The sequence below is a fragment of the Lutzomyia longipalpis genome, chromosome 2 (assembly GCF_024334085.1).
Source record: "Lutzomyia longipalpis isolate SR_M1_2022 chromosome 2, ASM2433408v1".
In the NCBI taxonomy this organism is placed as follows: Eukaryota; Metazoa; Arthropoda; class Insecta; order Diptera; family Psychodidae; genus Lutzomyia; species Lutzomyia longipalpis.
In genome coordinates this window covers 4960989-4984711 of record NC_074708.1, presented here as the reverse complement: position 1 = coordinate 4984711, position 23723 = coordinate 4960989, and the positions used below count along the sequence as shown (strand labels likewise).

Here is a 23723-nt window from a genome sequence, read left to right as displayed (position 1 = left end):
TTTAAATACAGTTGTGCTCCTTATAAAAGGAAAATTTCGTTATTTTTAAAAATATTTTCTTTGGAATTATTTCAATGCTGTTTTAATCGCCTAAATCGTAAATCATTAATCATAAATTCAAAATAAAATTAAATAAATTGTGCGCGAATTTTCCTTCCAAACTAGCAAGAATTTTACGTCTTTTTTTTTCTTTTTCATTCAAACACACACAATTTTTCCACACAATCAATCAATATCAGTGTTTGGTGGAGCCCCCGGCCCCCTCTGTGCGCAAGAAAAAGCTCCATCTTCATTGAAGCGATGAAAAAATGTTTGGGGCTGCAAACAAGATTTTTTTCCCTCATGGGGGTGAGAAGAGAATTTCACCCTCATTGAGTGAGTTTTTGAATACAAAATTAGCCAAAAGATTTTCTCCCTCCAACCCTCGGTGGAGGCGATATTTTCATTTTGCAGCCACCCTGCTGCCCATATCTCGTGAATCATCAGGGAGACAATTTTTTTCTTTGCCTTTAAAAGCATTGGGAAAAAATCCCAATGCTGATTTTCTTTTTGCTCCCCCAACCAACAAAAAAATAAGGGGGAATATCAATGAAAAGTGAAGAGAAAGCGAAACTCAGATGGGGGGATTTTTTGATTAAAAAATCGATCAGAGGATAAGACAAATTCATGACCAAGATGAATTTGATGGAATCTCTTCGGGGAGAGGACAAGTGAGTGGAATATTGAAAAGAGCGCGCAAGGGAAATGCCGGGAAATTGACTTGAAGTTTAACTTGAAGGGAAATGCCTGCGGAATATTTTTTTATTTAAGAAAATTCTTGAATTTTTTTTTGTACACGTATGGAAATAATTGAGAATTCGTATGGGAAGCATGTAAGATATTAATTTAAATTTAATATCATTTTTGTTGCTTCATCTTTGGGTGAACTTTGCCCTTAAGCTTGTAAATGGAATGAAAAGGAAGCTTCCGGTTTGAAGTTTTCTCTGTCAATCATTTAACATTGTTTAAAGATTTTCCCTTGAATTTTCTTCCTTACGAGCTTCTATCTCTAACAATCTAACGGACATCCTACATAGTATGTTGTGTTCAAAGTGAATTGAAATTTCCCATTTTCACCAATATTATACATTTTGAATTCATTGCAAATTTTCCATACAATATCCCATCTGAATTTTCCAAAAAAGATCCATTCATCTTGAGTTTTTGAAAAAAAAATCCTTTCTTGCTTTTCCTGGAAAATTCTTCCCGTTTTGAAAATAACATTTCTCTCGCAAATTGAAAATCCCATGAAGAAAGAACTATGAGTTTTCTTTGAAGCCTTCAACCGGGGAAGATTTAGAAAAGAATGCGAAAGAGCATGAAAAGTTCTTTCTATATAATGCAACTATATACTTCCGGGAAAAGCATTGTGTGAATGAGTTAGAAAGGTTTGGCGAAGATGTTGGATGAAAGTTTAGTTTATTCTTTTCTTCTTTCCTTATTCTACTCCCCCAATTATTTTTATTTTCTTTGTTTTTTCTCTGTTAACATGAAGTTTTGTTAATATTTTCTCATTGTGTGTGGCAGGAACTTTAATACATGGAAGTAGGTGGAAGCACATTGCAATGATGTTGGTTTGTGAGAAAATATTTTCTCCAACATTGATTTTCATCGCCTTGACATGTTTTTCCCTCAAACTCATAATAGTGTCCACCATGCTGCTTCTGTGAAGAGAAAGCGAGAGAGAGAGAGACTAAAGCAAGAGTAAACATTAATAAATATGTTGAGGAATAACCACCCCCTCCCAACGTAATGTTGAGGGCACATTTGTCACAGAGAAACTTCGCAAAATTGCACATTATTTTGTTGATTCAATTCACTCACACACATGTGAAAAATAATATTGATATCACTCTTTTTCCCCATTTTCGTGAAAGAAAAATTTCCTCCTCAAAATCATATTTTATTCCTTCTAAAGCAATTTATCATTTTCAATGTTTTTCTCTTTTAATTTACCTTCCCTTCGATTCAAATTATTGGCCTCCACATTCTTTTATTTCTCGTGACAAACGTGAAGAGAAGAAAAAAGGGAACAGAACCATTAAAAATTGCTGTTTAGTGTAAAAAGGAGGAAGCAGTGAGGAAAAAATACACCATAAGAGGGTTAAATTTGTAACACACGCACATGTACGATGATCTTTATTTCTTTTTGCGTCCCTCACCTCATTTTTCACCTTTTTAAATTGATTAATGTTAAAGTCACATTAAAACTTGCGTGTGTTTTTCTACCCGTGCACACAACAAAAGGGGTTGGTTCACAGAAGGTGGGAAATAAATGAGTGAGAAGGAGGTAAAAGAGGTATTAAAATCCAGCATGTGATTTATTTTTAGACACATGAAGTCACATTGGTGGAAAAACACCGCCTAAAGGCTGGCCGGAAGAAGGGAGTTTGAGAAAAGCTTTCATTTCACTACTGTCCTGCCCAATAAGTTTGCTGTCTTAATGAAAATTTCACAATAATCAGGCTAAGTTAATCAACCTAAATTTCTAAGTCTTGTTTAAGTTTCAAAATCCTTTATTTCTTTTTTTTCCTAATACGTAAAGGTGGCCTGGCCAGTCTAGGAAAATCATAAAATAACTTTTCCCTACAAAATGCTACCCAAAAAGAAATGAAAATTAAAATTTTTAGGGGATGGAAAGCGAAAGAAAAGTAAATTTTCGAAAAAACTCGCGATTTTTTTTGTAGTTTCCATGGACTTTTTGAGTAAACTCAATAACATTTTCTCTTCAACCTTCCACTTATCAGGAAGGACGTCAGGGAAATAAAATCCAGCAAGTAATATCAGATATTTTGTAAAAGTTACCTTTGCTCGGATAAGGATTGCCCGGTGGATAAGCAGCTAAAGCGGAGAAAATGTATTGATTTAATATCGCAATAATTTTATTACCGACCAAACCGCACACACACACACATTTTATAGCTTATAAAGTAATGAATGCTTTTTAGAAGATTACGTGTTGAGAATGTGTGCTGATGAAAAGCCCTTTTCTCTACCATTTTCTTTGTCTCTCTGTGTATTTTCTTACATTCCTTTCTTTTTTTTCACTTTCTCTCTCTCTCTCTGTGATGACAATTTGTGTGGAATAGAAACAGGAAGGGATTTACCCTCATTCAGGGTTGAAATGGGTAGTATTTATATACATAAATATCTAAAATTAGAACCAGGAAAGAGCGAGAGAGAGACCTCTTGTATCTAATTAAGGAAAATTACCCCCGCATACTTACAGTGCGAGAGAAAAGAGAAAAATATCTACACACACAGCAAGATTAATTGATGGCAATTCCACCCTTATCATGTCGTATTTAATGCCAGAGACCGATATAAATTCACAGATTTTCTCATAGAAGCAACTTTCGCCCTTCAACAAGCCCTTTCCTGCTTCTGCCAGATTTCTTTCAATGGAGGCGCCGGGGTTTTCTTTTCACTCCACCCCGCCCCCACATTGAGCAACAAAGAAAAAGTCCGTTTGCGAAAATACACCACCCCCATCCCTCATATGCCTCAACCCTATTAAATCACCCACCCAACTCACCCCCGTGCATCAAATGGCCATAAAGTGGCCACATAGAAACGACGTGGAGAAAAGGATAAAGGATGGTGTGATGATTTATTCAATTTTTGAAAAATTTAATTTATAAACCACACAAGAAAATGCCATTAATCTTGTGAATGTGTGCAACTCACTGAAAATAGTTGCTTCTCATTCACCGCATCTATTTTCCCGCACCACAATCTTTGTACTTTTTTTTTCTTCTTTCTTTCACTCTCGCTTCATGTTTAAAGATGACCAAGCTACCAATTTTTCAAATGCTCTTCCTTTACACCCACACATACACAGCGCCCCATAAGAAAGCAAACCCACCCCCCTGAAATACTTCAAATGTGGAGCCATAGTGAAGAATGAGAAAATCTCTATAAGTTTTCTTTGGTGGGAAAGTAAAGAAAAACACTAATGTTTGTTCTACGAGGGAGATTTGATTTTTTTGCACTCACAAAAGTAAACATGGAGGGTTTTTTTTCTTTAGTATAAAACACGAAAAAAATATGATTGGAAAAACATAGAATTTTTTGCTAAAAGTGTGAGCTTTTTGCTTATTTTGTACAGAATTTCAAAAAAAAAATAAAAGGAGTCTATTCACATTTGTTCTCATTTTTTAGGATCTGCCCAATAATTTCAAGAAGAATTAATTATAAAAGTTTTTCATTGGAAAATAACCCTGTAAATGATTTTTGCCAAAAATTGATCAATTATTGTGTTCAACATTGAGTCAATGTAGAACCACAGTAATGGTCAATTGATAATCAATCTGATTGATTAACAATAATTGATTGACCGATGATTGCCCTAAAATGTATGATTGAGTGATGATTGAGCATAAATTGACCAATGTCTTGATGAAGGAATTGAAGAACAATATTTTGTCAATATTTGATCAATCTATTATCAAAAATTGTGGGCCTGGGGTGCAGTGGATAGAGCACTTGAGTGCGCATCCAAAGGTCGCCGGTTCGAATACAGACCCGGCAACGCGCCCCATCCGCCAACGTGCAATTAGATCACGTTGACCGGTTGGATCAGGAGATTGATACACTCCTATCCGTAAAATGGCCCACACGTGGTAGTATCTAGCAAGGCCGCCCACTACTTCTCCGCAAGGAGAACAACAACATCATATAGGGCGGCCGGCCCTGTTCCTACATGGGACGTAGCGCCAAAATATTTTTTTTTTTTTTTTTTTTTATTATCAAAAATTGATTGAGCAAAAATTGACTCAACGTTGATAATGTCAATATTGAGTCAATGTAAAGCCGCATAGAGGATCAATTATTGATCAATCAGAATTGATTTGAGATTCATAAATTATTGATCAATCTGATTGACTCAATCATGTTTGAGCATTTGTTGGCACAATCATTTGTTTACTGTGTATGTTCTATTTAATTTTCTTTACACTTACTTCTACTAAATATTATTTATCTTCACCGCATTATTTTTGCTCCCTACGAGCTTCACATTAATTTATTTTCTGTCCTCATACAGAATTGTCGTCATGTCACAAAAGTATCTTCTTGTACCATGTATGTGTATGTATTTGCGCTTGAGAAGGAAGCATATAAAGAGAAAATATTTGCCATATAGTGGAGCAAAACGTTGGGGAGAAATGGAAAAAGTAGATGATGAAGAAAATGTGTGGGATGGAGGGGCATCAATAAGTCTCTGGAGGGTAACGAGTTGACGGATATCTTATATATTCTCCCGGGATGGCAAAATGTACGAAAAGCTCTCTCTTCCACCCTGTAGGGAGTGGCAATTGATATGAAACAGAACAAGATAGACTTTCTGATTAAGGCGAAAGAGGAGAAAAGTTGATACGCTGAATTGGCGTGAAGGGGGTGAGAAAATTTCTCCTATGCGGTAACGTGTAAATCATTGTCACATTGATTTCATTGCTTCCACCACCTTTTTTTCCCTAACGTCGTCCTCGGTGTGCCGTCTCTGCAGCAATTTCTCCGTTATGGGGGTTATTGTGGTAAAAAAAATTTCCGCGCTGCAGTGAAAATTTGTTTTCTTTTTTTCTTGTAAGAATTTCTTCCACTCTCATAGAAAGTTTTGCATAAAAGCTAATTTCAATGTAATATATTATGTATGTGGTGCACGCTGGGTATTCAATTTCCATTCAGAACTTTTCCAAAATTATGCAATATAATCTTATCAAAGCGAGAGGGAGGCAAGTGAAATATATAAGGCAAAAGGGGCTAAAGGTTAAAACAGTGAAGATTATTGATGAAATAATTTGCAAGAGCTCATTAACAACTACTCTTCTACATCCAAAGACTCCATTCAAAAGCTTATATGCAGCATAAACTCGTAGGAAAAGCTCAAGCTTTTAAGTAGATATCTATACTGCATTGTATACATAATGTATAAGGAAGGAGATTTTCATAATTTAGAAAGCAACAAGACGTTAATACAAAACTAATTGGAATAAATATAATGAAAAGCTCCGAAGAAGCTTTTTTTTATTCTTTTTACGCTTCTCTCAGCCGAACATTTGTTAGCATTGTTGCAAGATGGAATATTTTGCAATTTTATGTTGTATAAATCATCAACATTTCACTACATAAAACAAGAAAATTTTGTATGTGTCTTTTCCTATGAAGTTCCTAAACTTTTCTCCCACAATGCCCATGCATATAGTGGGTGCCTAAAGAAACCCGAAAAAGTGATATTTCTCAGCGAAAAACGTCCAACTTTTGTAATTGAGTTTCATTTATTTCTTTCTCGAAGCTCCCATAGAGAATTCTCAAATGATTGCAATGAGAATATTTATCTCACACAGTGTCGCTTCTTTATACCCCCCAGAGGCGGTTTGTCCTTCTGTCTCGTCGAGCTTTTTGTTGTATACACATAAGTGTACAATACATATATAGGAAAATCCCCTGGAGGATGTGTTAGAAGCTCCTTTTGGGGTTCAAGAGCTGAATGACTAAAGATGTGGAGAGACGGAAAGGTTTGTTCCTTAAGAATTTCCTCAATTGTACAAGAAGGAAAGTTTCTTTTGTACGTTTCACACTTTGATGTACACACAGACATTTTTCTCTTTTGTATTTTTCACCACCCCCCTTTGCAGTGATGCACTCCTTCTTTTCCCTTCTTTTTACCCATTGTGTACAAAAGTTGAAAACAAACAGCAAGATTTATCCTGTTGGGATTTTATTCTGATATAATAAGGGTTGGATTTGTATGCATATATAGCATAGAAGACTATTTTCTCATATATAGCATTGCTATTCCATAACCATAATTATTTCACGAATAAAACGAGAGAAAAAGGGAGCGAAAGAATAGAATTTATATCGTCAAAATTGACTCAAGAAAAAATCGGATAATTCTTTAAATTTGCTTTACAGTACAAGAAATATATATCAAATTGCAAAAATTTTCAGTGGACTGTGGAAATCCAATAATGGGGAAAAGTCCTTCACCATACAAAAAGCTCTCCCTTCACATCCCTTTGTAACGCCAAAAATGGATTCATTACATACGAGATAATTACAGCAGAACGAAGAGCTTTCTGTGGTACGAAAAAAAAAAACATTTCGGGAATTCACAATGCGCATATCCATTCTATTAATCTCACATTCAAATCTACTTCATGGTAAAAGCCTCCCGAAATTATTCTGAAAGCTTTTACCTCACAACAAAAATCTCCCGAGTTTTTTTTTTGACACAAAAATCCCACATGTTTTCTCTTCTCTAAAATATTTTCGCAATTACATTTTTATTGTTCCTTCTGCATGTGTTGATTTTTTTCTCTATGCTGTTGTTGCTTTATCTATATTTAGTTATATATGAAGCACTCTGTTGACAAAAAAAAAGCTTTTTTGTGCATTTAAATGCAGATGAAACGTTTTTTTTTTCTGTGAAAAGCTTTCTGAAAGGATTTATAATTTAAGTTGAAAGCAGAGAGATTTTATATTGCGCATCGTATGATTAGGAAAATCACTGGGAAATCCAATATTTAGGCTTTTAAGTTGATAAAGCCCAATCGAAAATTTGATATTCAATCCTCGTTCACTCCCCAAAAGCTCTTCACAAACTCATTTCATTTACCACTCCTTGCACTCAATTTTCTCTATCGAATTTTCTTTCTATGTTGCTATCGCATACTCCCTTCCCCCTTTCTATGGTAAATAAACACTCACAGTATAGGGGGCCATGAGGAGCATTTAGAAGCTAGGAAGAAACTGGACAAAAGAGAAAGAAAAACATTCAGAATTAAACTGAATGCAAGATCTTGCATTAGAGCTATTGCTAAAAGTTTATTAGTTAAAGCTTTCGATTCAATGTGGTCGGTTAAAATTACAATAATGGAAGATTTTTTTTAAACTAAAAAAACTCCTTTAGAAGCTTGTCCAAAAGCTCTTTAAAAAGCTCATTAAAAAATTCATAACTCATAAATTCTCAACGCTTTTATTTTGAGGTTTATACGCACAAAATTTAACATTTTAATAAGACCCTAAACAGACAATTTTATTCCTTTTATGTTTGTCATTTTATACGTATAGTAGAGAATAAAATTCCTCATCCCTTCCAAACATCCCTGAGAGGACCAAATATATATATATTTTTAGCTTGAATGAAAGTGCTTCAGTCAACCCTAAGCACTGTTCCTGGGCATAATGGTCAAGAATAAAATAACTCTGAATGTTTGTGTGAGAAAATGTGACTTGGAAAAAAATTTAGCAAACAGAGGGTGGTTTCCTAGGGGGGGGTGGAGAGGGTGAGGGAGAAACTAAAGAACTTCTCAAGCTGGACAAAAAATATATCCACATTAAAAAACAAGAAAAACCCAAAAAAGAAGCTCCAAAATATCCCTGTGGTGCGTCTTTTACTATCCATTAGGACGAACAAATAACCATATCTGGTTACAAGGCATAGATGGGACTTTTCACTCAAATATCTCTGACCGATTTGTGTGGGGGGTGGTGTGGGTGGCTGTGGGTGGGTTTGTTATTTTGCATGACCCCTACGGTGGCTTGCTTTTCCCCAATATCCGTTCAATAAAGTCACCGCCTGAATTTCAAGCGAGGCTAAAATCTCGCAGTCAATCTTCCCGGATATTAGAATTTTATAAATTCTCACATAGCCCCCCGGATGCCACCTTTATCCGCCACCCCCCTCCTGCACCCACCCTTTCCCTACATATACAATTTGTCAGCCATATAGAGGTGGTAATACATAATATATTTTCTTTTTAATAATGACTCTCGAGGGAGAAATTTCTTTTACGACTGACGGATCTTTTTTTTTCTTGAGAATCGTTTTGGCCCCTTCTTCTTCTGTGAAAAAAAAATGAATTGGGCCCATAAAGTGCACAATTTTGGCTATTCCCTAATTTTTCTTTAGTGCCCCTTTCCACACTAAAAAAAACGAGGAGGGGGTGGCAGCAAAAAAAAACGAAGAAAGATGTCTTCAATAAATTTGGTGGCAATTTCTCCATGGCCCAAACACATCAAATCATGACAGAGTTTATGTCTCCTTTACACCCATTTTCATTCGGAGCCACCGCGACACACCCCCGTTGAATTCGCTCTCCCCGCAAACAAGTTGACATGAATATTTTTTACGACTGATGTTATATAATTTTTTTTATACACTTCTCAAGGAAAACTCGGACCGCCGTCATCTCATGGCGAAAAAGCTCACAGCGTGGTGAAAAAAAATCTGAAATGATTTGCCTTTAAAACAAAAAATGAAAATAAAAACGCCAAAGTGGATATAACCCTCATTCATCTTTTAATAAAGCAAATTGCAGAGAACGCAAACGACTGGGGTGGGAGAGCTTTGAAAAGGATTCGTCGTATTTGAGTTATTTTGTAAATTTTTATATGTTCCGCCTTTTTTACGACCCCGTCACTCGCCAAGATATAATTTTCATTACTCCCAGTTTTCACACAGCTAAAACTTTTTCCATTAAACAATCTCCATTTTCTCCCTCATCCCCCCAACCTCCCCTTATCTTACTACTCGACATTTTTTTGTGTGTGCCAACCACCCTCTCAACTTTTCTCAAAACTTTTCTCCATTGAGCTTTTTTTTGCGTCGCGCGCGCGACATTTCCGTGTGGTCAAATCCGGGGTACGAGAAGAGACGTATATACGCGTAATAAATGAAAAGAGATTGATTTTGAATGTTTAATTAATTAAAATTTGCTACTATTATTGCCACAATGAGAAGAAAATTTGGAATTAATTGCAAAGGACTTTTCAATTTGCAAATATTTACTTTGGAAAAGTTTGATTTTCAATTGGCGTGTACGGGGTAAAATGGCTTGAATTTCTTACAGAGAGAAGAAGGTTTTTATTCATTTCGAGCTTCTTGAGCTTTATTATTGAGATATTTGACCCAAACTGATTTATCTAGAAAGGAGTTTATTCATTTTATTTAAAAATTTCCCCCATGAATTTGCAGCAGAAAATTATTTTATTTTGACAGATTTTTATTCAAAATTCAAATTATTGACAAAAACCATGAAAACTGTCTGTAAATTTTTTTAGGTGGAAAATTGCGATTTTTCACGCTTTAGGATGGTTTTAAAAATCGAATTTTCACCAAGATTTAATCATTGAACCCCTATTCTATTTCATTTAGGAGAATTACTTCCCAACTACATAGGAAAATGTAAAACAAAAAAAAGTTTTTCTTTCATTTTCACAGATACCTTTTGGTTGAAACTAATGTTGACGCAAATTTACCTACTTGCGACTCAGAAAAAGACTAATGGTGACGGAGGAATTAATGTACCACAATCAAACAAAAAGACTTTCTTTAATAGATCAAGATTTCACTAATAAGATTCTGCTCGCTTAAAATATTCGTTGTCTTATATTTTTTTTAACGTGCCCTTAAGTTAAAACTCGCGGCTACATTAGGTATTTTATAGTACAGATAAGTAAAAAATTGAGTCACCATTAGGCAAAGACTGAGTCAACAGTAGATAAAAACTGAGTCATCTTTAGGCAAAGACTGAGTCTACATTAGGCAAAGACTGAGTCTACATTAGGCAAAAATTGAGTCGCGAAAAAACACTTGAGTCACGATTAGTCTTTTTCTGAGTCGCAATTAGATGGAGCCGATACCTTTTTAGGAAGCAGCAAAATAAACGTTCAACATGAAGTATATTTTTATAGTTTAGGAAAATATAATGATTTTCCTAAAAAAAACTCGATCGGAAAATGCTAAATTTTCGCAAAGAATATTTTCTTTATCTTTCGACATTAAACAATTTTACGATTACACTCGTGCCCTGGCATAAGATAGTCTAGGATGTACTGCTCTCGCGTATTGAAAATAATGAGTGTGAAGAGTATATCCTAAACTATCTTATGCTAAGGCACGACTGTAATCATAAAGTCCTCTCTTTAAAAAAAAAAATCAAATAAAAATAAATATTTATTGAAAGAAGAAAATTAATTCAAAACGTTTTTTCTCAATTTTCTTGCAGATGAAGTGGACGTGATCGGATACACAAGCAATCAATCGGATACGGATGATCATTCATCGGTCCAATCGCTTCAATCCGGTTCAACGGATAGTGGTGTCGTGATGTCTGCTTCACGACTCACCCTCTCCGAAATGGATATTATCTAGGTGAGTAATTCCCCATCCCATCCTCCCCAAAACAACCCCATTTAAATCCAAGAAAATGATCAACAAAATTTTCCCTAAATTTTCTTCTAGATGTAGACATAAAGAGAAACAAAAAAAAAACATTTAAGAAACAAACGGTGCAGGCTCGTGACACGTCGAAGTAACCAGAAAATGTCTGATGATTGAAAATTGGGGAAATTGAGAGCAAAACCTTGGATCCAAGAACGTTAAAGAACCCCTTATCCAGTACCCCCCTTAGAAATTCAGTTATTATTCACAAAAGAAAATCTGCAAAACATACACCGAATATTATGAGAAAGATTGCGAGAAAAATATCCTTTTTTCCCGCAATCAGCCTTAACTTTTCTTCACTCAACCATCAACAATGCAGCGTTTGTCCACACAATGACCACACATAAAGAAAAACCTTTTGAAAAAATTCACCGAGATGATTTTCTTTAAAAAAAATCTAATTAAGTGTCTCTAATTTGTCTACATTTTTTTTTATTAATTCATAAGGCAAAAATTTGCTAATTTCTTTTAATTTGTTGAAGATAAAAAAGAACGCAAAACTCTTGATTTAAGAAATCAAATCCTAAATTGTAAGTAGATTGTAATAAAAGCGCATAAATGTGAAGAAGTGCCGTGAGGCGCGTTGAAAAAATTTAAATTATTTAACAAACAACAAAAAAAATCTCCAGACAAAGAAAATCTACTTAAAAAAAATGTGAAAGAAAAATTTTTTTAAGAGATTTAAATGCAAAATTATGTGCAAGATGAGAAAACATGGTTTCTAAATTGATTCTAAACAAACAAAATAAAGGGCTTTATATTCTTTTTCATGAAGCATGAAAAATTATGGCAAAGAGAAGAAAAATTCTAGTGAAAACCACCTGATTAATTCTCTATTTTTTTCTTTTAATTTAATTAGCAACATAAAAACATCACCATCCCCATTTGGGTTTTAAAATTAAGAGACGTTCCTAATGTTTATTTTTTTGTGTAATTTACGACAAACTCTTTTCCTTCTCAAAATTTTCAGTTAAATTATTAAAGGATTTAGAGAGAAAAAAAAACAAAGAAGAAGAAAAAGTTGCTTAAGAAGAAAAGAAACAACATATCGACCACCGATCGTTAAATATATATGAACGCCTCTAGTCATGATTTATTAAAAAAAAAAGAAAAAACAACAAATTGAATAGAGATGAATCGTTGCACACAATCCCTATCAATTTATGCTTTTTTTGTAATATTTTTGTGTGAATTTTTTTTATTCCTGGCAAATTGGTAATAACCCCCAATTTCAGCTACAAAAAAATCCCAAATTCTTGTCAATTTCGTGAAGAAATTGAAAATTAAAAACCCAGTCATGAGTCAAAACTTCTTGGAAGTTTCTAAGCTTGTCTCATTCGTAGGAAAGTTGTTAAAGGACAGTGTCTGACAGGGCGCGTAGAGATCTGAACCTACACTTTGGGTTTAAGAACAACAACAAAGCCTTAACCTCGAAAATCCTGAGAAAAACCTCCTTCTGCGAGGCTAAATCCCCCAAATGTGTATGAGTGTGTCAGATTAAAAAAAAACAAATGAGAGTCAAATACTGAGCAGAGCACCGTATTTTTTTTTGTAAAAAAAAACTAATAAATTATTTGTAATATGTAAATTGTAAATAGCTATTCATGAATGAAGCAGACTAAAAGAAAAAAAGGAGGAAAGTGAAAAAGGAAGACGATGGGAAAACCACAAATTAATATTAGAAATATCGTCACTTTTGTAGAGAAAAGTGATGAAGTATAAGTTTAGAAAAAAAGGGCATACAGAGGATTAAAAAATCACACAATCAGACAATTTATTTACATAAAAGCAGAAAAAATAATTAATTAAAATTTATCTCACCATTTTGTGCAGTATAAATGTTTCAAAATCTACAAGAAAAATTTTTATTTCATTCACTGAATGAGTTTTAAATGGGCAAACAAATGGGAAATTCTATAAGCTAAACCAGTAAAAATAGTAAAGAGAAAATAACCTTAGTAATAATAACTAAAACTGAAAACGAAATAAATAAATTATTGCTGCAAAAGGTTTGAGAATTTTTTTTTAATTTCTCCCTCAAAAATATTCTTCTACCATTGCGCTTTGAGGAAGTTAGTAAAGAATTTTACAGACAATTGACTCACACAACAGTCAGATGGCGCCCTTGGTGCAAAAGTAAAATCTCACCTGAACATAACCTTAAAGAAAAATTCCTGTCGCTTTTAAATATCAAAACAAAAAAAATGTAATAAACCAGAATATCTTCAGTGTGTAATAATATAGTAGTAATAAAATTGTCATTTTTAAAATAAATATATCAATAAAATATCTACAATTTTACAAATACAAGAAATACTAGCAAAACTACATAAAAATCAGTAAAACATAATTCAGTAAAAACATACAAAACAATAGCCAGATTTATGTACAACAGCTGAGAATTACTTTTGCTACCTATTTGTAAAATTAGCGCCATCTGGGGGGAAATGGGTGGGTGTAAATTAGGCAAAAATATCTAGATTTTTATTTCTTGAATCTTCATAGGCAATTTTATGCATTCAAAAAATGAAAATATCTTATTTTTGACTCCAGAATTTCCATCAACATTTCAAAGAAAAAAAAATATTTTAAACCAAATAAAAAAAAAATATGAATTTAGGCAATTTTTTCGCGCAGTGCATAATCACGGAAATTTAATGAAAATACTTTTCATCAAAATGTCCCCAAGAGAAAGTTTTATCCACTCGGGAGGGCTCCGTGCCACGCCATTCGAAAAGCTTTTGCAAGAAGGAGAAAATGATAATGAATACTGATTTATGTTTAGATTTTTTTTTCCGGAAGGGAGTTCCTGATGGCAATTTTTTTCTTCGGCACAGCCTTTTCTCTGTCCAACTTTTCCTATAAATCTTCCGCCTTTGGGTACACATCAGGGTTCTCTTTTTTTTTCTTTTAATCCGCCATGGGGAATTTTATTCTCTCTCTCAAAAAAAACTTTTGCCTTTTATTTATTTTTTTGAAAGCCTTTTCGATTTTTTTTCTTCCTATTTTTCTGTCTAACAGAAACATATATATATATCTGTCTAACAGAAATATATACAGAATAGAGTTCAAGTGAGTTTTCTTCTTCTAAAAATTCTCTCATCTTTTGCAGCAGAACAAACAAAATTTAACCATTAAAATTAATTTATATAAAAAGAAAACAAATTCAGTGTCTATAGCCGAAATGTAGCAGAAAAAAACAAATAAAATTGGTGTTTAAAAAAGGTTATTAAGAAAAATGATAGGAACAACGGAAAGGTGTTTAAGTGGGGAAATAATGGAAACACGGTGAGATGCTATGTAAATTTTCTTTCAAAAAATAACGGTTGAAAAAATGGTTTCAGTCACACACGCGCGCGATATAAAAAAAGGCAAAAAGAATGAAGTTAGAAACTACAAAAAATACGCGACTACGTGCATTTTATCAGGTAATCCATCCAATGAATTTGATTTCTTGTTGTAATAAAAGAAAAAGAAAATTCAGTGAAGGGGTAAAAGATTTAACCCCCCGCGGAAGGTCCTTAGAGGGGGTCATTGTGTAAATATTATATTTTAAAATATATTATATGAAAATAAAGGGATCTGTAGGGGAAGCTTTTTGAAAAGTTCTTTACGAAAGAGAGGAGAATCTTGTTGATAGTATTGAATTTTGGTGAATGAAGGTGTGACGAATTTTTAAGTTTCTCTAAAGGGGTGACTAAAACTGACGGAGTAGTTTTGGCTTTTAAATTGTAGGTCTTTTTGACATTGACCTGTTTGACAATCTGTCAAATCGATTCTTGTCAAACATCTTAACGTCAAAGAATTTCTGTCAAACCTTAATCTGTCCTCTGACTTTAACAATTGACAATTGATTGACATTGAATTTATTGACAACCTGTCATAAAGTTCGTTGTCAATCATTTTAAATTTTAAAAAAATCAGTTGACTGAAAGGTGTTTAACAATTGACCACTGTTTGACATCTACGTCAAATAGCTTCTGTCAAAACTTTCTAACGCCTACAATAGCCATCACTACACCCCCAATTTTAGCTCCTACTCTAATTTTATTCACAATCTCTCTCTCTTTCTTAAGAAATTTATGAGAGATTTTTGAAAGAATCTCCCGTGTCTTTCTTTCGCTGTTTTAATTAAACTTCACGACAAGTTCAGTATTTAATTCGGCTGTAAGTTGAAAGGAGAACTGTGAAATTTTTATCTCACTGATAATTTATACTTTTCATTCCGTAATTTTATATCTTTTAATTTTCACCTTTCTACCCCTTCTGTGGTTTAAGAATTTTGCGTCGTTCTTTTTTTGGCACTTAAATGGATTATCTGATATGATTTTACCGCCGGACAATGCATAAAGAAAATTCACTAAAAGAAGAAGATGAAGAAGAGGAAACTTGTGTGAGGACCATGCGAGGTTAAAGGTCAAATTTTTGGGTTTATTTTGCAGGATAAAAATTGAAAGAAATTCAATAATCTACACGAAAACATTAAATCATCATGCCCTTTAAAACCAACAAAAAACATTTGTTTTTAAGAAAAATCACAATCTTTTCCTTTTAATTATAATTTTAAATCATCAGATATGTTGAAGAAGAAGAAGAAGAAAAATCAGCATCATTAAAAATTACCCCCGAACTATATATTTATGTAGGTGAAAACCCTATGAAAAAAAATGAGATAAATAAACTAAAAATAAAATGGAAACAATAAACGAAGCAATGTTTTACATTGCCACTAAATGTTGTTGACGGAATGAGGAAAAAACATGAGATAAAAAAAATTAAAAATATAATAATAAATATATCGTGAATGGATGAAAAAATGAAGAGTAAGAAAAAGTAAAAAAAAATCTAGAAAATAAATTTTAAATATAGAAAATGCATTAAAAAACACGACATACAACACAGAAAAAAAACACAAAAAAAATTTAAGCATCAGTGGAAAAAAATTAATAAAAATAATCTATCAGAAATATTCATTAATTATTATTATATTTTCCGTTTTATCAAAACAAAGAAATAGCAAAAAAGAAAAGAAGAAAACACCAGACACTTGCATTACAGTAGAAAAAAAAAGTATAAAATGAATTAAAAAAATGAAAAACAAAATAAATAAAAGTAAAAAAAAGATATATTTGTTATTAATTATTAATTGTGTAAAATTATCCAAGAATTAATCAAACTCTAACAGTAAAATAGAGGTGAAAAAATTTGTCCGTAATCACACAGTGAGGTAATGATGAGAAAAATAAATAAATAAAAAAAGCTGAAGACAAGAAATGAAGAAAAGTCGCGTCGATGATTTAAAAAAAAAAGAAAAATTAATACATTTTAAGGGAAAAATGAAGAAACACAAGATGTGAACCGAGAAGAAGAAACTTTACTATTAATTGTAATAATTATTATTAAAAAAAGGACAAAATAAATAAAAAAAATACTATATACATATATAATAAAAATAATAATTATTATTAATAATGAAAGATGATAAAAAAACATGAATAAGCGTGTAGAAAGTTTGTGTAACATTTGAATAGTACAAAAAATACACTCATCCCATAATTTTCAATGGTGTGTGTTTTAAATAATGAAAAAAAATATGAGAAATAAAAATTTCTATTGTACTGAGAAAAAAAATTAATTCCTTCTCAGTGTGTAGATTTAAATGAGAGAGAAAAAAAAGGAGAAAATAGAGAGGAGATAGAAGAAGGAAAACAATAAAAAAGGATAATAAAGAGCACGAGCATGAGAGATTGCGCGGATGAAAATGGAAGCAACTTTTGGGAACAGAGTTTTTCATCACCAATTTAATCGTTAAAGAAATATGGCGAAAAAACCATCAATTTTGGGGTGGTGTGTGTGAGTTTCTTTAATTGTAAACTCCCTCTGTGGGGGAGTTTTTCTTTTCACAAAATAGAAACTCCCAATGTGCGTAAAAATCCACGAGAAAGTAACTTTAAAAGAAAAAAAAAACAAAGATAATCAAAAAAAAACATGAAAATTTTTATCTTGTGGAATGAGAATGGAAGAAAATTAAATTAAAAAGAAATAACACAAATTAAAATAAATTTAAAAAAAAAAACTCTAAAAAATTTGAACATCAAGTTTGCGAAAGCAGAAAAAGAGAAATAAAATGTAAATAAAAAAAAACCTTTAAGAAACTTTGTTGGAAATGATCACCATTTTCACTTTGAAAAAAAAATAAGAGAAAGTATAAAGAAAATTTTGTGGACCCGGCAGAAAACTTTAATGGAAAAAACTGTTAAAAAAAACAATCATGCGCCTTGATTTTCTCCAAGTGTTTTTGAAGAAAAAAAAATGACCGAAATTGAAGAAAAAAAATCACAATGAAGACTTTATTAAGAAAACAAATCTCTCTCTTGAAAGTTCACAAGTTTTATGATGAAAAAAAGTTCCTTGCTCTTATCAAATTTTCTAATTAATTTTCTTTAATTCTCACACATTTTCTTTTTTTTTTTTCAAAAAATAATGCTTGAAAATATTTTGTTAAAGTTTATTGCAGAAAATGAGCTAAAAACAATTCAATAAATCCATCCCATCAGCTGTCCCCAAGCTTTATGAAAAACAAACGAGGGTGCTTAAAGCTCCCATTGCCTCCCCCCTCAGAAAGCTCTCCATATTGACGTCAAAATAGTGTTGATTACTCTATTCATTATTATGCAAAATATAATTCAAATCCACGAAAGAAACTACAGAAAAAAAGCAAAAAAAAACTAATAAACCGAGTCAATAAAATAGAATGAAAAAAAATTACAAAAAATATGAAATATTTAATGTAAAATTGCAATTGAAAAACAAAATGCAATACAGTTGTAGAAAAAAAATTTTAAAAAAAATTATTAAAAATAATTTGCAGCAAAAACTACAAAAAAAATTGCAGAATATAAAATAATCCGTAATTAAAACAAATACTAGTTTAACTCAAAAGAAAATCCTTTTAAATATTTTTCAGCTGTAAAACAATAATGAAAAAAACAAAGTTATTTTAACTAACAAGAAAACTAAACAAAAAAATCACCGCAAAGAGCAAGAGGATGCAAAAGAAAAACCAAGAAAATGAGAGATGATGTGTATGAAAAATACATCAACTGGTTGAAGCAAAAAAAAAAGTGAAAAAGAATATGAGAAAATGAAATCATTGTAATTAAATTCATGAAAAGAAGTGAGACGGAATCACAGAGTGACATAGAGAGGTCCTCTGGAAAGGGAGTTGAAAGAATAATAAAGAAATAACGAAAGGAAAATAAGAAAATTATGAAAAAAAATTCGTTGCCAGAGACTATATGTTCTTATTAAGCTTCTTCACAAAACAAAGCAAATATAAATGTATAATTAAATGGAAAACTATTCTTTTACTAAGGGTGTTGTGTGGGAGGGTGGAGAGGGAGTCTACATTGTGGAAACTTTTTGGGGAAATGGTCGGAAAATTTGATCCTCTTGCATGGCTAAATCACTATTTGAGAAATGATTAAAAATGTATGAAAAGTTTCATTTATTTCAGAGATTTTTTGAGTTTCTCAGAGCTTTCGACTGGTGGATTGGAATCTACATCATGAACTTGACAAAAGTGTGAGAAAGGTATTTGAAAATCAGCAAGAGAAGCCACTAAGAAGGTTATTTCCGACTTTACAGCTTCTTCCTGTCACTTAAAAATTAATTTAAGTCAAAAACTTAAAAATAAAAACGTAACTTAAGCCTAATCCGAATTTAATAGCTTCTTACATCACAGTTTCTATCATTTTTTCTTTATTTTCATGAAAATCAAGAGAGAGAGAAAATTGGTAAGAAGAAAGAAAAGTAAATAAATTTCCTTTCGTTCTTTTTCTCAAATTTTTCTTCAGTGTGTAAATCAAAATATTTCTACATAAATAAACCCGTCTCTATGATATCTTATTTCATCGTCATTTCAATCACAAACCGGAAGATACTTTGGAGAATTCCTCCTAAAGGAATGTATGAAGATGGACTTTAGATTATATGTATATTTGTATTATATATACAATGCATATAAGGGCAGTAAAATGGATTTTCTCTAAGAAGCCATTGAGCCCCTATTGAATCCATATTGTATGTATGTATAGCAACTTTCAAAAGAAGCCACATCTGAAGGAGCTTTTATTTGGCGCTTTCTTATGTACCATGGGGGTTGTGACAAAGCTCCCGAAAGCTCCACACACACACACACGCTATTGAACTCGATGGAATCTCCATCAAACTAAAAAGTTCTCTTCACATCCTGGCGGAGGGTGGTGAGAAGGAGGGTTGTGAGAAGTCCCATCGTATGCTCCGAGAAGGGAAACATTTCATGAGAAATTGTGGAAAGTTTCACCAATTTGCTCCACGTCCTTTTCCGGCATCAAAGGCAAGAAGTGGATGGTTTAGCACGCTGTATATGGTGGTCTGGGTGTCACAATTAGCTGGTGAGAGATATAAATTGTAGTGTAGTGGCAAAATGGGGAGCCAGCAGTAGTACAAGACGTATCCTTGGCGCTTTTGTGTGTCGTCATCGTCGCCGCATTGTGCTCTGGACAACCACTTTGTTTCACCCTCCAGTGGTCAGTATCTGTTAGATTTGTGGCTTTTCCATCTTCCTCCGTTCCGTGGTCCATCTCACTCGCATTGGGGTCCATTCACATTGTATGTATAGAGAAATTCGCCAAATATATATGTAAGTGTAGCGCCTGGTGTTCAGTGGTTGGTGAAAACGGAGAGATCTCATGTGCAACTCCTCTTCCGGATGGGTCACCCAGCAAAGTAAAGAGAATTTGCCACTCTGAGTGCTGCACCGTATGTGTGAAAGTATTGGGGGGAGAGGGTATGTGTGGTGGTGGCCACTTTAATTGACTGACTCCACCATCCCCAATGATGTTTTCGTTCGAACTGTTAATTGCAGACGAACCATAGCTGTTCCCTCATACCCCCCAATTGAAGCCTCTTTTTCCTTTCATCTACTTTTGCAATTGTCTCATACCCTCCCTCATCCCCCATCAATGTGCCGGCAATCATTCACAGTCAGAGAGATTTTCCACCAATTCATCCACCTTGAAGAATTTTCACATACACCTCTCCCCCCACACACTGAAATGCAATTCCCTCCTTCTTATCAATGCACACCCTCCCCCCCGCACCAACGAATGTCTCGTTGTATACAAAATCCCTCAACAGTGGATTTTCCACCATCGATCCAGCCAATTTTCTTGCACACCACGTACTTGGAATGCCTCCACCATCAGCTTTGAGCAAATTTCTCCTCATTCCCTCCGTATATATGAAAATTTTTCATTAGACTAGATTTTCCTCACACCTCCAACCCCTTTGAGATGATCAATTGAAATCTAATGAGTCTTCTACATGCCAGAGATGAATTATTCCAAAGTTTTTCCATCACGAAAACGAAGAAAAACTGAGGAAGATTGAAGAAGCCGAATTCTCCCTAATTCAACCCATAAGAAATAAATTTTTGGAGGCTTTTTTTTCACCCTTTATTGTGTTTTTTTTTTCAAAGAGAGAATTGAGGTGTATTCGTGTGGACACGCGCAATATAATTAGTGATAGATTTTAAACGTTTGAGATAAAAGTGTGATGCAGAGTGCCAAAAGCAACCTCAAAAACTTCCTGGATGTGCTCCAAAAAATCCCCAACGGAATGCCAAGGGGGATGGGCACGTGATGGACGAGGTGACTCCTGAATTGCACCACCAGCACCGCAGATAATTGCGATCGTACAGGGTTAACGGTGGCTAATTTTATTGGTTGGTGGTCATTGAAATGCAGCCAAAATTCTCTTAAATGTTTGCGCCTCTTTTGCAGATTTTCCCCAACGTGTCCTGTCTCTTTTATTGGAATTCTCAACCGCCCTTATCATTTCCCACTCCCTCTCCAAATGCCAAACATTCGCGCAAATAAATGAAGCTTTTTTCCGCGAATTAGGAGAAAAAAAAAAGCTGTTTTAAAAAAAAATTTCAAAGAGACATTCATTTGACTATTCTGCCTTTTATTTGAATGACGATCATTATAATTTTCTTCCCGGAAAAGTCATTAAACATCAGCTGAATTGAATAAACAAACCCTTATAATTATTTCCCAGGAAGTAATGAAAGGTTTCATAGAGGTATGTTTTTCTTCTAAAAAAATTGAGCAATGAATGAAATATATTTTTCTAGGAAATTTCCACGCAAAGAGATCCTCTTGAAATGTTTTGACTTCCTTGATTTGATTGCTTTTTGTACAAAAAAAAAAGAGAATTATGCGAGATTTTTGTAAAAACATTTAGATATTTCTCTCCAGCTTATTTCGCAGCAAATTCAACTAATGAATTCAAAGAATCATTATGTAAATTACATGTATGTAAAGGAAATGAAAGAAAGGGATGAAGAATTCGTGGTGAAAGGAGTTTATTCATTGATGAAAAAAATTTAAAAAATAAAATTTCTCATTCATGAAATACTTTGGACACGGTTTATATTGTAGAATATCAAAAAAAGGAGGAAAAAAAACAAGAATTCGCGAAAGAAATTAAATAGTGACTAAACTCCTTTTCTGAATGAAATTTTCGAGTAAAATACTGAAAAGACGCAGTTCTGTCTTTCAACAACGTTTTGATTTCGATGAGACATTGCAGAAATTGCTTCTGAGATAGATAGATTCTGATATAAATCTTTGTTTTTTTATTCTTACAGTTTGTGAGTCAAAGGATTTTTGTATTCTGGGAAAAATCTTATAAAATTTGAACATTTTATTTGTTCTTTTGAAAAGAGACAATGAAAACATTTAATAAGACCAACTATCAAAATCTTACAAAAACTTTTAAGTTGTTAGAAAGAAAAAGAAAAGATTTTTATCAGAATCGACCCATTTGTAATTTATTGTTTCACCTGATCAAAGGATTTTTCTTTTTTCTCCAGCTTCATAAAATTTATTTCTTTGGATTTTTTTAGGATCTATCTATTTATCTATCTATCTATTTTTATGGTTTCTTGTGTTCTACGAAACTAATTTAGAGGCAATCATTCAACGCATTCACAGTGATTTAAATTGACATTCAGAGATTTAAATTCAATTTATAGAGTTAGTGAGTAAAACACAAAATTTTCCCTTCCGCAGTGAAAATCAGCTTGATGTACACAATTTAAAATCATTCGTACAATTCGCACCATTATGCTGTGAGATCTTTGTTAATTAATAATAAACTTGCATACACGCCCTTCGTATCTGTGGTGCTTCATCCACACTGTGTGATTTTGATCCACCCCCATTTGGAAGCCCTTCAGTTTGTCGTACTTTGTCATCATCATTTTGGTGCATTCGTTTGTCATCTGGTTGAGCTGACACAACTGATTTCCCGTAACTTCTCTCCTTCCCTTTTCATTGTGTGGGTGGAAGCTTCCAATTGACGGATGGATTTTATACGGACAAGGATTTTACATGGATTGTCTTTGATCACACACCTTTAATTACAAACTCAAGGTGGAATTTTCTCAAAGACATGCAAATTGATTTTATTGGTAGATAAAGCTCAAAAAAACTTTCAATTAAAAAACCATAAACCATAATCTTTTAAAAGAAATTTTTAAAAGAATTTTGATTGAGATTTAAAGTTAGACTTTGCAATACTTTCAAAAAGTTTCTGAGAAAAATCAGATTAAGGGAAAATTCTCAATATTTGTGGGATTTTCTTGTAAAAAAAAAATGTAGAAACTACAGAACAAATCGGAAATAGATTTATGATTTTAAAGAACAAAATCAACCCCTTGGAATCTCAAGCAAAGCTCTGAGAATTTTTCCCTAAAAATCTGACTTTTGAGCATCTTCTAAGCCCCTTCAGGTGCTCTCCTTATCCACCACACTACACAAGAATGCTCGAGATGAAGGCAAAATGATACTGATTTAGCAAGGAATAATCATAAGCACCAAAAAAGCCCCCACCCTCATTTAAGAGAAAGAACAATTATAATCAGGCGGAAGTTGAGGAGGAAATTAAAATCTCACCATCAAGTGAGTAGGGGAGACCGGGGTAAAAATAGTCATTTTGGAATTTTCAAATGCCTATTTCTCCCAAAATATAAATCGGAAAAATCGGAAAAAATTAGGGTGCAAAGCTTTACCAACCTATAATTTTTGACAGTAATTTGGAGGTTATCCGATCAGTACTTTAGGAGTTAAAAATAAAAATAGATTTTTGGCCCATTTCCCAAACTTTTGCGTATTGAGAAAAACGCGTTTTTCGAAGTTTTCCTTCAGCAATTTTCCAATCTGATAATTTTTCTCACTAGCTGGGTTACTCCAGTGGAAACTGACGGGATGTTTTAAGTTTTTGGTGTTTTAGGAAAATGTGTTTGGGTTGACCTACCGTCCCTTGGCTGACGCAATCGGAAGGAATTTTCCTAAAACACCAAAAACTAGCTGGGTTACTACAGAAAACATTGCCAAGGTGTATTCTT

At 33.2% G+C, this 23723-nt stretch overlaps 2 protein-coding genes across 2 annotated transcripts in view; one reads left to right on the top strand and one right to left on the bottom strand.

Annotated features, from left to right (window-relative positions):
• Positions 1 to 18628, top strand: part of LOC129788789 (max-interacting protein 1-like) — a 204442-nt gene extending 185814 nt beyond the window's left edge. Inside the window, exons 6-7 of the mRNA XM_055825125.1 lie at positions 11052 to 11197; positions 11288 to 18628. Of these exons, the coding sequence (XP_055681100.1) occupies positions 11052 to 11197 (146 nt within the window). The 3' untranslated portion in view covers positions 11288 to 18628. The remainder of the gene's footprint in view (positions 1 to 11051; positions 11198 to 11287) is intronic.
• Positions 1 to 23723, bottom strand: part of LOC129788711 (mucin-5AC) — a 1053002-nt gene that overhangs the window by 500602 nt on the left and 528677 nt on the right. The window lies entirely within an intron of this gene.